The sequence below is a fragment of the Urtica dioica genome, chromosome 8 (genome assembly GCF_054948205.1).
Source record: "Urtica dioica subsp. dioica isolate 48M chromosome 8, U.dioica_male_clone48M_v1_H2, whole genome shotgun sequence".
NCBI lineage: Eukaryota > Viridiplantae > Streptophyta > Magnoliopsida > Rosales > Urticaceae > Urtica > Urtica dioica.
The window spans coordinates 33,065,494-33,079,602 of record NC_142763.1 but is presented as its reverse complement, the minus strand read 5'-3'; the positions used below and the strand labels follow the sequence as shown (position 1 = coordinate 33,079,602).

Here is a 14,109-nt window from a genome sequence, read left to right as displayed (position 1 = left end):
ATAGGAAAGTAAACACTTTTAAACCTATTAACAAAATCTGCGTCCAAACAGTAAAAAAAAAAAAAAAAAAAAAAAAAAACTACTGAAAAAATTAAATCACAAAGACTAGATTAGTGAATTCATCAAATAATTTTTTTTTTTAATAAAATGAGAATGGCTAGATATTGAAAAAATAAATTGGGCAGGTCTAACAAGTTCAGCCCTCTTTTTTAGAGGTTTTGGGCAGGTCTAGCCCTTTTCGGAAAAGGGTCAGGCCAAACTGGTTTTGTTGAAAGGTTTGGGCTGGACCTAAGGTATAGGCCCTCAAGTTTGGCCAGGACCAGGCTATTATTAGGTCCGGTTTGAGCCCAACTCTTTTTAAAATTAAATAAATATAATATTTTTGTTTAAAATTTATGTTTTTTATGTATGAAAAATACTTTTCACACATAAATAAAATTTGAATGATAATAAAACCATATTATACCTAATACACCTAATATAGCAATTAAAATACCGCCAATAATAATTGCCACCATGATTTCTTTGTTCGTGGCTAGGCTGCCTTTTGGATAGATCGTCGATGTTGACGTCGCCACATTCTTGTCACTGGATGCGATGACAAGAAGTGACATCAGCACCCACAGACAAAACCACCCATGAACCTGTAAAAAAAACTAATAATTATCAAATAGGGATTTCTATTTAACACTATAAATAGGGATATGATGTAAATTTATCAAGCAAATGCAAAGTTTTCTCATCCACAAATAACATTTCTATTTCTCTAATCTTATAGTCGATACTCTAATATTTTGAAACATTGTCTCTAAACACCACTAATTTTTTTTTTTCTAGTGTCAAATTTAATTTAATTATTAGAGATTATTGGAAAAGTAATACAAATATTACATTTTTCCTTCCAATGGCCAGAGCCTGATTGAGGAGATCTGCGTCAAAATCCTACATCCACCGGGATGCCGCTCTTGCGGCAGGCGCGATTTGTTGTTATTTTTAATATTATATTGCAAAGTTTTTTGAGGTCTAATTAGGTCATTTTCAACTTCGAACATGGGCCCGGCTCTCGACTCCAAGGGTCAAGGGCTTGGTCCTAAATTGAGTCTAAAGTCTTATTCCTTATGCCCGGCCCGGTCCGGCCCTCGAATAAAAGGTTTAGGATCGAGCCCGGACCCAAGCTTCTTTTGGGCTTGAAAAAAAAAAGGTCGGGCTTTTACCTCTCAAGATGGTAAGTCTTGCTGTCACTCATTTTGGGTCGAATTTCAAAGATTTGATCGGATATCCGCTTGCACTTTACTTTATGAAGTTCCATCTTAAAATAAATTTTAAAAAAATGAGTATAATTATGATATTTTTATCATAATTTTGGATTGATTTATTAATTATTACCTATTCAACTATATATGTATTCACAAACATGTTTTTTTTAATAGCTCATTATTACTCCAACCTAATGTGAAGTCTCCAAACAGTTCACTTATAAAAATAGTTTATATTTAGGACAACAAGGGCAACAGCTGTTTTGGAGTCGTTGTTGCCATTGCATGTCGCAAACTTCAAAAAACATACTGATGAGGACATTACTAGGTGAAGAAGAAAAATCTTAGCATAATTAATATTTTGGACATTTGATTCTTATTATTATTCAATTTTTTTACGCACATTAAAGTTGTAATCCCTACCCATTTGCTTTCCATTTAATTAGGTGTTTTGTTTCATTGTGGGTTATGGTTATTTAATTAGAGGTGTTATTTAAATTTGGGTAGTACTTCAGTTTTTTTTTTTTTTTTTAGATGTCATTAGAGAAAAATGTAACTTCTTCTATACATAGAGGTTTGTAAGCTCTCGTTTGGGGGTGGAAAAAAAGATATAAAAATTAAAAAGCGTGTGTTTAGAGAGGATTCTCTTAATTTTAAAACTTATCAAGAATTTTTGCTCGAGTTCTTGTTGCGTTCGTCCAATTTATCGAAGAGAATTTCGCACCCATCGTGACATCATTCGATCCATCCTAATTCAAATATTTCGAGCATGAAATTTTTTTCTATATCGAACCTTCCGATAGACGGTCCGCTTAAATTAGAACTCCTACGAATTCCTCCGACGAGTTCACATCAAGTGGTATCTGAGCTTATTTTTATCAAAGTTTATTTTTTTGTTCTATTTCGTTTATTCTAGATTGTATTTTTTTTTGTTCTTCTTCTTTTGTATCAAGAAATTCAAGAAAAAATAAAAGAGAAGAAAAAAAAAACAAAAAAAGAGGAAAAAGAAATCTCTCTGGAAAACTTTTTTCTCTAGACTACTTTTCCTCTAGAATACTATTCCTCTAGAAATTTTTTGTTTTTGTCTTTCTCCGGAATACTTTAAGAAAAAAAAAATGTCTCAAGAAGAAAATAGCAACGAAGGGTTGAGAAATTCTGACTTGCTCCAAAACTTGATTCAATATATGAATATGAGATTCACCATCTTCGAAGAAGCCATTCTACGACCTCCCCCATCACCATACTTCCACCACCGCGAACTCCTATCCCACCGGCCGCGTGAAGACAACTAACATATGCGCTCCGCCAATATTCCGACAAGTTCGGGAACGACGACCAAGGAAAATACAGACACCATCGACAAGACTATCAACATCGAGCACATTAGGATGACAATTGCCACACCCAAATTACAACCAAGATGATGAACGGGGGTCAAAAAGAAGCTACGGTCGATATCGAAATCAAAATTGAGACGAACTAGCCCACGTCTGAGTGAAGGTCCCTCCTTTCTATGGGAAGAATGATCCCGAAGCTTACCTTGATTGGGAGAGAAAAGTCAATATGTTTTTTGACGACCGACGTTATTCCTAGGTAAGCAAAGTCGAACTCATGTCCCTTGAGTTTTATGAATATTTTTTGGTTTAGTGGGATTAAATAGTCTTAAATAGAAGGAAGAATTTAGAGCCCGGCATCGACACATCGGAGCAAATGCAGTAAATCATGAGAAAATGATTTCCGTCAAGACATTACCATCGAGGAATTTGTACCAAAATTCAACGACTCAACCAAGAAAGCCAGAGTATGGAAGAATACTACCAAGAGATGAAAATGTTGATGAGACGCGCCGACATTGAGGAGGACCGAGAGCAAACAATGACTCGATTTCTAGTCGGGTTTAATATAAAAATCGCCAACAAAGTAGAGTTCCACCACTATATAGAGCTTGAAAAAATGTCCCACATGGCAATTACCATCGAGAAACAATTAAGAAGAGGAAGCAACCGATCCTTCAAGACCGCCGAAAAGACCCCTTGGAAGACGCCCTACCAACAACAAGAAGATAAAGGATTAAAGTCCTCCAAAATAGTGTTTCATCGCCATCCACGCCTCACTCATGATGTTCAAACCAAGAATGGCATCGATTCGTCAAGAAATAGTGATATAAGGTACTTCAAATGCCAAGGTCGAGGGCACATCGCAAGCCAATGTCCAAATAAGTGCTCCATGATCTTGGCAGAAAATTGAGAGTACGCTACCGATGAAGAGTAGGCGGAAGAACAAGAAGAAAATGAAGAAGACCCAACCGATGACATCCTCAAAAGTCTCACACTTGTGAATCGTCGGTCCTTAAGTGTACTCGCTAAAGAGGATGACGACGCTCAACGAAAAACAATCTTTAAAAATGGTGCTTCATCAAGGACAAGATATGTAGTTTGATCATTGATAGTGGTAGTTGTACCAACGTGGCTAGTACTACCTTGGTCGACAAGCTCAATTTTCCGACGACCAACCACCCACGACCATACAAGCTCCATTGGCTCAACGATAATGGAGGTGTGAAAGTTGTTCAACAAGTTGTCGTTTTAAAATCGGAATGTATGACACGAAGTTCTTTGCGACGTGGTTCCGATGGAGGCTTGTCATTTACTACTTGGACGGCCATGGAAATTCGACCGGAAGATATCCCACAACGATTTCACCAACAAGTACACTTTTCGCTACAACAACCGTGATGTCACTTTGTCATCACTTTCTCATAAAGAAGTTTTCAAAGACCAACAAAAGATGTGTCAAGAAAGTGAGGTAATAAAAAAAAAGACAATTTGATTCGAGGACAAATCCTTCTCAACCTGGAGGGAATGATGATGATATCACTAGGTGAAGAAAAAAAAGTCTTGGCATCATTAATATTTTGGGCATTTTTTTTATAAACTTCAAAAAAGTCGAAAAGATAATTATATTTCTCGAATATCTAGTGTAAAACTTCGAAAATTAAATGCAAAACTTCAAGAATTCAAAAAATCTATTTTTTTTTTTTGGAAAAATTGTACAAAATAGTCATTTGAAACTTATTGATTAGCAAAATAATCAAAGTTTCAACTTTTCAGCAAAGTAACCAAATTTACGTTTTCAAAATTTTTTTGACGTCAAGATTAAAATTTTTGACGATTATTATAAGCAATTTATCACTTTCAAAAAAATTAATCTTGGGGTCAAAAAAATTTTGAAACCATATTGCCGCACATTTTGGCTATTTCATTAAATTAAGACAAACTTTGACTATTTTACAAATTTATAATTTTAATTTGGTTATTTAGTTACATCACCCGATATGACACAATTAGTTTTCCTCTAAAATATAACTACAAATAATTCACCAAAACGCTAAAAACTAAAAAAATTCTAAAGAGGTCCTCGAAACTTCCCAAACTTATCCATATTAATCCATGTTAGTTTTGTCCATTTCCTAACAAATCCAGCCCAGCCCATTGGCGTATTTTTGTCCGTTAATGGCTTTATCCTCTCTCTCTTCCCAAGCTCGCCTATTTGCTAATCATGGAGTCTTTCTCCACAGTGTACTTTGGCTCTCCACCCATCAAACACCAGTACATGACCCAGAAACCATTCAATCCAAGCTCCAATCCAATCTCTGTTCACCCAAATCCCGTTCTCACATATTTACCTCTCAGAACTCACGTGACCCAACTCATTTCCTCATCGAATTCCCATCTCCCACCAACAAAATCCCACTCAGAGTCAGAGCCACTCTCTCTCTCCCCAACCTCAGCCAGAACGATAACCCTCACCGCCATAGCCGCTTCAACAGCTTTCAACACTCTTCCCTGCTTTGCCTTTGACGCCGCGTCCTCATCGGCCGAGCAAGTCGCTTCAGACAAAATAAACTTGGAAGCCATACTGGTCTCGATCGACAATTTTTTCGGGAGATACCCATTTTTCGTGGCTGGGTGTACTTTCGTTTGGCTAATTGTCATACCTATAGCCCAGTACTATCTAAGCAAATGCAAGTACATATACTCGATCGATGTCTTCAAAAAGCTCAGAGACGACCCAAATGCTCAGCTCTTGGATATCAGGGACGCCAAGTCTGTGAAGTATCTCAAGTCCCCGAATCTGAAGCTTCTGGGCAAGAGCGTGGTTCAGGTCCAATACTCTGAAGATGACGCAGATGGGTTCGTGAGGAAAGTCCTGGAAAACTTCACTGACCCGGAAAACACTGTTATATGTATTCTGGACAGGTAAAATTACAGTCTTGCCCTTGCTTAGTGTTCCTAATTCTAACTAGACGCTTACAGGAAACGAACCTTAACTAGTTGTACATATAGACTCTTAAATGTTTTCGCCAATTGTTCATAGTAATGCAATTCTCTCATGAACTCGTGAATTTTATTAATAGTTTCTAATTGACAACCAGACATTATAATGTTTTATTAATAACTATCTCGAAACGTTGCTATGATTGCCTTGCATTAATGAGTTTAACAAAATATGGATGGTAAGGCAATATTTGCAGGAATCTAATAGAAAATAATTTATTGTGTCAAATCAAATATTGTTACACAAAAATTCCATATAAATTTGTGGAATTGGAAACACCAGTAATTGCTAGGCGGGTTCATAAGAAGGGACCCATGAGCAATAGACACGATATAATATATTAATACAATTCCCTGCAAGCAATACTCGATATTGTTTATTTGTGTTTGAATCGATGTAGGCATTCTATACTGATATTGTTTTAAGTCTGAAATCATATGAGTGGATTGTGTTGTGCAAGTTTAGTATTGACGGTAATTCAATGAGTGCGGCCGAGTTATTGTTCAAGAAAGGCTTCAAAGAAGCTTATGCAATCAAAGGCGGTGTTGCTGGCAATAAGGGCTGGTTGGTACGTCTACAAATCACTCCCTTTTCACACACACATATAGATACATAGACCGTTACGTGTAGCATGAAAAGCTAAATGAAGAACTGTCTAGACAGAAGAAGAAAAAGAGAGAAAAAAAGGCCAAAGCTCTTTGGTAGCAGATAATAAGTGATCATAGCAACATCAAATGATGCTGGTGGTATTTTTATCATTAAAATTCATACGTATTTTTTTTTCAGCAAATACAGGAAAAACTTTTGCCGCCTTCTTTGCATATTCGCCCGAGGAAGAAAGCTAAAAAGTCCCAAAAACTTGGGAAGGACAATGGAGGAGTAACTCAAGCCAGTTATGAAAACTCAGGCATTGGAGAGAGTCAAGAGATCAACAATGGAGACAAAGCTGATACGACGGAGATGGAGTCAAAGGTAGATCAAAAAGCTAGTGCAATATCATCGTCTCCGTACCCAAATGTACACAAAACTTTTATCACTCATGCATTTGAATATAGATATATTGGGATTTTTTTTTTCTTTCTGATATCAACATCTTCATTTTTCTTTTACAGTACCCAGATTTGAAACCACCTTCGTCTACGATGCCATCAAAGACATCAAAATGATTCGAGTAAAGTCGTTCACAGGCGGGTGTAGAGCACATTGTTTCTTCGTAGTTAAGTTATCATTTTTTGCCTGCTAATTTAAGTTCTGTATTTACTAGAGCCAAAGGATATTGTCAGTAAATGAGGGTCAGGGCCTGGTGTAAATTTTTAACTTTTTCAATTGTCATTAGTTCTGTTATAGTTTACCACTGGTCTTTGTACTACAAGTCTTTGTACTACGAATCGTAATAAAAATACCACTTAAAGTTGAACTTGAAATTAGCTCAAAAAAAAAAAAAAAAAAAACTTGAAACTGCAAGAGGAGCTTCTTTCATGTTACTTAACTCTTTGCCTCAGTCGAGAAGTGATTTTATGTAGACTCACTTTATCAAAACGAATCTCCGTACTATTAATTAAAGAACTGTCTGTCAGTTCATTTATTTGTATATACTACCTAACCGAGGTTTTAAACTAGTTGGTCTACCGAAAAGCCCAGACCTCAACTAAAAATTTAGGGCTTTCTGAAAAAGAAAAAAAAAAAACATCAGCCCCCAAGTCTCTTCCTCTCCGTGCCTTCGTCTCGAGGACGAGTGCGGGTATGCTCGGATCTGCGTGAGCGGGGGAAGGAAAATGGCGGTGCAACAGAGAGTCTACAGAGTGGGAGGTATGGCAACGTCATTGGTGGTGATCAGTCATGGGTCTCTACGCCTCCCTACGTTGGTGGTTTTTCGGTGTAGAAAGACATCGTTCAATGGTGGTCGGTCGTGAGTCTATGGCTTTTGTCACCATCCACGATTTTTTATGTAGGTCGTCGATGACGGTGCAACATCCGCCGTGGGTCATCGATCATGGCGTCTCTCACCGTAATTGGTCTGTGAATCTTTGACATTTAGCATTTGCCTTTCTCTCTCTTGGTACAATGTAGTCTTACTGGTGTCTAAAGTCCTATTATGTTATGATTTTTCGAATTTTTTTATGTTAAGCATCATTTTATTTCGTAGTTGTAGATTGTTTGTTTTGTTTTGGATTAAATACAAAATAGTTGTCATCCACTATCCCGATTTGAGAGTATTGTTAGGCTATGCAGCTTGAAAGCCGGATGTACAATTTTTTTCATAATCATCGAACAGTGGTTGTTTGGATTTCTCCATCAATCAATGCGAGTATGTTGAAAGAGCTAGATAAGTGCTTGAATTGTAGTGTCTATTGTTCATCTTTTCGTTGGAAGTGTGCACATGATGCGGGATCACATGTATTTAGTGTTAGATTCGATCCGATCTAAGTATGTAAGTCGCCTTATTTTGAGATGTTTTATCAGTGGGTGTTACCCAAATTCTAATGAAATGCTCTAGCAATGTTTTAAAAAAGAGGATATTGTTTGTAACAAAAACATGTACTCGACTCGCATTCTCTAATTACCTATTTATAATTAAGAAAATAGAATAATAAATTGTGATGCGTTGTGTGATATTGATCGGATTCTTAATTTCACATAGCCAATCATAGGTTTTAAAACTTAGTGGGAACATGCTCCTATTCCACAATATTACAAATATGCCTTTTATTAGCTCGGGAGGGCTATTCCTAGTCTAGATCACAAAGCTCATTTCTTTTGCTTGGGCGTGTTCTTCTTTTCACGTTCTTTTTCTCTTGATCGGGCGTCCTCATCTCGGTATTGGGTTTAATGGCCACATGTAGATGTAATTGATGAATTTACTTCAATGTAGTAAGTCGATTCACAGACAACTTGATGTAAAGTTGAATTAAATCAATAAAATGAAACATTCATTCTCATTAAGTATATGTTATGATTTATTTAATAGTCTTGTACTGAAACAGCGCACAGCATGTGACGAGTCAAATTCAGATTTGCATAACATCTCTTCTAATAGTTGCTTAAAAAGTAATATTCACAATCTTAGGAACAAATGCACAATTGATTCCAATAGATGATTATTAGGAGAACTCCTATATGAAACATAGAGAGTTGGAGATTTTATAGTTCTTCTTAGATATTATATGAAGATGTTGAATATGATTAGTGCACAACTTAAAATTTTAAAGTTGCTATGTATGAATACACTCAAACTTACCCAAATCCTAAGATAAGACGCTATCGCTTACGGCTAATCATCTTTATTTGATGAGCCAATGATCAAAGTTCTTCATTAAGAACTTCTAATTAGACATTTGATGAAATTACCTAATAATGTTGGGGTTATGAGTTATCGTAGATGAAATTCATGAACAAGATTGTTGAAATACATTGTATATCATCTTATGCTATGTTCTTTGAATTATATATATCTTTAAATTATAAAGAAGAACAATTTCAAATATCACAGCCATCACTCGATTTCTCCGTCTTCCATTCCAAATTTTTATAGTGATGGACCTTAAAATAAAATAATAAAAAATAAGTGGGAAATACCCTACGCCATCTAGGAAGACTTCAAAAACAGGGTGTACCGACTACAATCGTTGAACAGGAAAATTGAAAAGAATTCATGGAACACCGAGCATCTCCGACTTTTGTGCTTAAAAGTTTGTTTAGTATTCAAAAAGCGGCTTGATCGCGACATAATTTTTAAATTTCTCAAAGTGTATGTATTAGTCGGACTCAGAACCATGTTATCCCTTCTATATTATATAAATTAAAGTGTGATTTGTCATTTTTTTTTTACGTTTCGCATTTTATTATTATTTTTTTAGCAGGGGCACTATCGGCCAGGATTACAAGATATATTAGCAGTGCAAAGCGCATGTGACCATATTGGTCAAGATTACATAATAAGTGACACTATTGGTCAAGATTACATAGTTAAGAATAAATCCTAAGGGGCATGCATTTCTGCATCCCATGGGGTTTGAACCCGTGACCTCTCCGTCGAGGTATGTGTGGGATTACCACTAGACCAAACTAGCTACCACACGTTTCGCATTTTATTACTAAGTGGTTTTATTTATTTCCTTCTCGGTATCAATTTCTTTGTTCAAATAACAAAACAACAGGGAGGAGATATATACCTCGGAACCCCCAACTAATCCATAAACAAAAATTTCCCAAGTATTTTGTAAATAAGCATGGTGTCATTAATTAAAAAAAAATAGAAAAAAAAAAAGAAAAAGAAAGTTGCTTTGCAATGTTCTACTGCTTGAAACATAAATATACACAAGGAATGATTGGTAGACCAGTGCAGCGAAAACAGCATGAGACCAACCTCTGTGCATAAGGTATGCAAACTTGCACGTGTTTCTTTTTCACGTGATCATAAAATGGAAGAAAGAAAAACGAAAGACAGTACCGTCATGAGAGCTGGTTGACCCGACCCTGCATTAGCAACAATTTGCGGGCATTATCAGTTATTTATATTACCTATAATAAGAATTTACGGCAAATGCAACAGGTGGGAAAATGATGACTCTTCTATTTCTCAATCAGCCTTTGAGTGATAAAAGACTTCGGATAGTGTTAAGGTAAATATGCTAAAAATACGAACAGTTTAGGAAACGTTATTTTCCAGCTCCGTTACTGTAAACAGCTAAGGTTCCTATGGTTTAACTCTTCTTTCTGATTAGTTCTTTCTTTAAAGGTAGTTGACCTGAACATTCAAAAGAAATGGATATCTCGAATTACTATTTCACAGGGTGATCGAAACAAAAACAAAAAAAATCGGAGTTATGGATCTGAGGTTTCAGTAAACACACGAGTTTTGGACACAGAAAAGTTTCTTCCAAAAAGAAAATATGCACACAAGCTTTGTCTATGATCTGGTCTTCTTTCAAGTAAACTTAAGTTGGCTAATGATTATTCTGGCTTATTGTTCGATACATCATTATAGTTTGGACGGGTGAGAAAGCTGTTCTTCTTGAGTGATTCAGAGAACAACGGGTGGAGAAAAAGGCAGTTGAAGAAACCAGAAACCAACACTTGACAGTGGATCGATAGCAGAGCTTTCGCTTCTCCTGGTTTAAGAAGCTAATGGATGTGAAAAAGAAAATTGATTCTTTTACCCCAATGGGCTCTCGACTTGTCGAATGGAACACATTTTAGCTTCTACTCCTACCGAGGTGCTCTGATATAATTATACAAGCTGCATATTCTTGTAACTACTTTAATAGGAAATTTTGTTCTTCGTAACAAAATTGCTTCTGTTTATTTCCAGCCTCTATTATAAAATTGTCTTTTTTTTTTTATTTTTTTTATTTTTGGCTTTCATACGGCTTACTGAGATTCTATAATATCTGTTTATTGTCAAATAAGGGGTTAAAGAGCTGCTACAAGGAATAGTAGTAGTTATATATCCGTTTTTCTTCTTAAAAAAATATATATATCAGAGAAAGAAAGTAAATTTACTCACCATCAGGGAAATCAGTTTTTTAATCATAGGGTTGAGCGCTTTTTGCTTATAATCCCGGAAATGATTTTCCCAAGTTGCTCACCACAATCTTCTTGTACATGATGCCCGGCCTGCAAAACAACCGGTAAAATTAGTCCGCTTGAGTTTCAACCAAGTCAACTCACGTGCTTCCTCTCGCTCATTATCATCAATTAGTTCCGACTCCTGAGATGTTTATACACATTGTATGTACACAAAGCAAAAACTGTACGTTAGGAATTGTGATAAGCTTTTTCTTCGAGTCTTTGCAAAAGGCTTCAACTCCATCGAAGGTCAACCATCGATCTCTCTCACCCCAGCATATGGTCGTCGGAACATTCCAACTCTGATCAAGTAGTGTTGTCCTCATTTCTTCCACGTATTTCTTCCATGTAGACAATTACGACGAGAGATCAGAATAAAATAAATGAATTATAAAACAAAGTATGGCATGATTAAATATATCCCTCATTGTTCTCTGTCTCACACTTTGACACGGAACACTTTCTTATTGGAGGTTTATCCCCCTTAGGTTCAAACCTGTAATGTAAAATTCATAAACAAATTTATTTCTAATATTTCTACTGGGAAGACGGAAAAACACTATAGTTCCGAGACTAAAAGTAACACTTAACAAAGCCATTTTACCTTGAGATCCTTCTTCATACGCCGACTAATTGCGTTTAATGCAAATCCCGAGGAACCAGATGTGAGGTAAGGTCTTCTATACACCATTAGATCATCCTCGTTGATTTTATAAGGACCACAGCTTGTCATGACTTTGTCACTAGCCCGTATAGGATCCTAGTTGAATAAACCAACTTCTCAGGAAAAGAATAAGAAGACTCATCTTGTTTCTTTTTGCTTGGAGAAGACTCATCTTGTTGACGTACAAATAACAAGCAAAGAAACTCAATACCTGAGAAAATATTTCGCCTAACAAAAAGTTGCTGAAGATTGACAATGTTGATGGGAGGTTGGAATGCTTCTCTGTTATCTTAATAAACACAAGACAAATACCATCTAAGATTAAAATGTATCGAAAACAATTAAGGCCGAATTGTTGAGACGCTGTACCGGAGGATTGATGAGTACTATGCCATTGATCTTTTCCTGGTTAAGGCTAGCATATTTGACAACCACGGGGGCGAAGTATCCCTGAAAACAACATGAAAGATAGCGATGTTTTCTTCACAAGTCAATACTTTTGCTAAGTGATATTTAATCACGTTGCCAAGTATATTATTAGAGAGAGAAAATAGAAATGTACCTGCACGACAAGGGTCACCTTATCACCAGCAACTTCATTGATCAAAGACTCGAAGGACGATACATATTCTGCAGTATGGGATATTGCGTTCGCAATAAAAGTAAAAAGAGACTATTACATCTGTTTGTGTTACAATGAGAGAATGTCAGTAATTGATTTTTTTTTTCCTTTCGAATTCTTTGTTGGGAAAAGAAATATTAAAATATATCATTTCTAAGAATTATCAACTATTATCCGTAAAAGTTAAGAAATTACCATCCAGAGTGTAGTTAAAGCCGTATCCTGGTTGAGGCTTATCTGAAAATCCAAAACCTGTAACAGAAATGCAAGGATGGTGAAAAAAAAATGTATAAATACCAAGTCCCAAGCTCTCAACAGAGCCTGAATCTGTATACGTTTAAGCAATAAAAGAATCTTAAAAGAGTCAAATATGTGCATATAAAATCCATGATGCAGCGTGGAAAACATCGGTCGTTTCACTAGTATTGATATTTTTTTTTCTTCGTTTCACTAGTATTGATATATTTTTTTTTCTTTTATTCTTGGATAAAGAGAAGCAACGATCTTACCAAACCAATCAAAAGCAATTGAATGGAAATCTTTAGAAAGTACAGGAAGAACTTTGCGGTAAGAGTATGCCTGTGTATAACATCAAATCGTATTCATATATTAATATATAGTTAAGTTCAGGTCATAATCATGGTGAGGAACTATATGGATTATAGGAATGTAAATTGTTGAGAGTTCTCATTTTTGCATTGTGCAATAAGAAAATATAGACGACGATAACTGACCTGTGAAGGGAAACCATGAACCAACACAACCGAAGGTTTATCAGCGCTTCCAGATTCAACGCAAAACCATCTATTGCACAAAATCATACATACAGAGAGCATATTTCAATCACGCCCTGCAAATAATTCAATCCCTGTGATCTCTAAACCACTGCAATAACTTTATCTCACTCATTTCCAAACACAACAGTATAAGAGTATACAGTTTTTACTTTAAATTTTAAATTTACCTGAAAACATCAGGCGCGACCTGAGAAGTAGAACCCATTGCGAGCCCGAAGATTGGGTCTTTTGCCTTCTCTCCGGACCCGAGAACTGAATGAGCTTTCACCTGATGTTAAAAAAATTAAAAATTAAAAATTAAAAAAATTGATTTTTTTCCCCTAGATATTGCAATATATAAATTGGAAAATCTCAATTGTATTTGACTCACTATCTTCCCTTGTTTAAACCATTCATCAGAAGGGCTTGGTTCATCGGAATACTTTCCTGTCACATCCAAACCCTAACAAATCTCACGTCAAGTTTTTCAAAAACGAAAAATATAACTCATAATAACTCAGGTGATCAGGTTTACCTCCGCCGAAAGAAAATCCATCGCCAACTGAAACCGGAGCATCAATCAGGTAATTCTGTCACGAAAAATAAAACATAAAATTCATATTAAGCCCTGACCTTTTATTGATCGATCGATGAGAAGTTTGAATAAAGAAAACAAAATAACAAAAACAAAAATTACTTCATCGTCATTGCCAGAGGCTCTGCAACAAAATTGCAAAGGCTTTTTGGTTCTCTTGAGAGTCTTTGACAACGTAGAATGAATTGGAGTTGGTGGTCGGAAATTGAATTGGTGAGAAAGAACTGCCATTGTCAGAAATAAGATTTCGAACAAAATCAAATCAAATTAAAATCAAAATTAATGATGAA

At 35.8% G+C, this 14,109-nt stretch overlaps 2 protein-coding genes across 3 annotated transcripts; one reads left to right on the top strand and one right to left on the bottom strand.

The window, feature by feature from the left end:
• Positions 1–4,782: 4,782 nt before the first annotated feature.
• On the top strand, positions 4,783–7,011 carry LOC149389334 (Rhodanese/Cell cycle control phosphatase superfamily protein). Of its 2 annotated transcripts, none has more exons than XM_089624654.1 (4): positions 4,783–5,515; positions 6,060–6,162; positions 6,381–6,566; positions 6,707–7,011. In XM_089624654.1, exons 1-4 carry the CDS (start codon positions 4,815–4,817, stop codon positions 6,758–6,760), a joined length of 1,044 nt encoding a protein of 347 aa, XP_089480780.1. In that variant the 5' UTR covers positions 4,783–4,814; the 3' UTR covers positions 6,761–7,011. The 2 variants fall into 2 exon arrangements, with proteins under 2 accessions (XP_089480780.1, XP_089480779.1); XM_089624653.1 differs by having other exon boundaries at positions 4,784–5,515; positions 6,381–6,611.
• Positions 7,012–9,779: 2,768 nt separating this feature from the next.
• On the bottom strand, positions 9,780–14,109 carry LOC149389333 (alpha/beta-Hydrolases superfamily protein). The gene is made up of 14 exons (XM_089623704.1): positions 13,922–14,109; positions 13,760–13,814; positions 13,616–13,671; positions 13,413–13,513; positions 13,183–13,252; positions 12,958–13,027; positions 12,644–12,700; positions 12,389–12,456; positions 12,196–12,276; positions 12,038–12,115; positions 11,767–11,922; positions 11,351–11,503; positions 11,101–11,210; positions 9,780–10,070 (listed from the first exon to the last, which is right to left on the bottom strand). The coding sequence occupies exons 1-13, from the start codon at positions 14,048–14,050 to the stop codon at positions 11,124–11,126; spliced, it is 1,161 nt and encodes a 386-aa protein (XP_089479830.1). The 5' UTR covers positions 14,051–14,109; the 3' UTR covers positions 9,780–10,070; positions 11,101–11,123.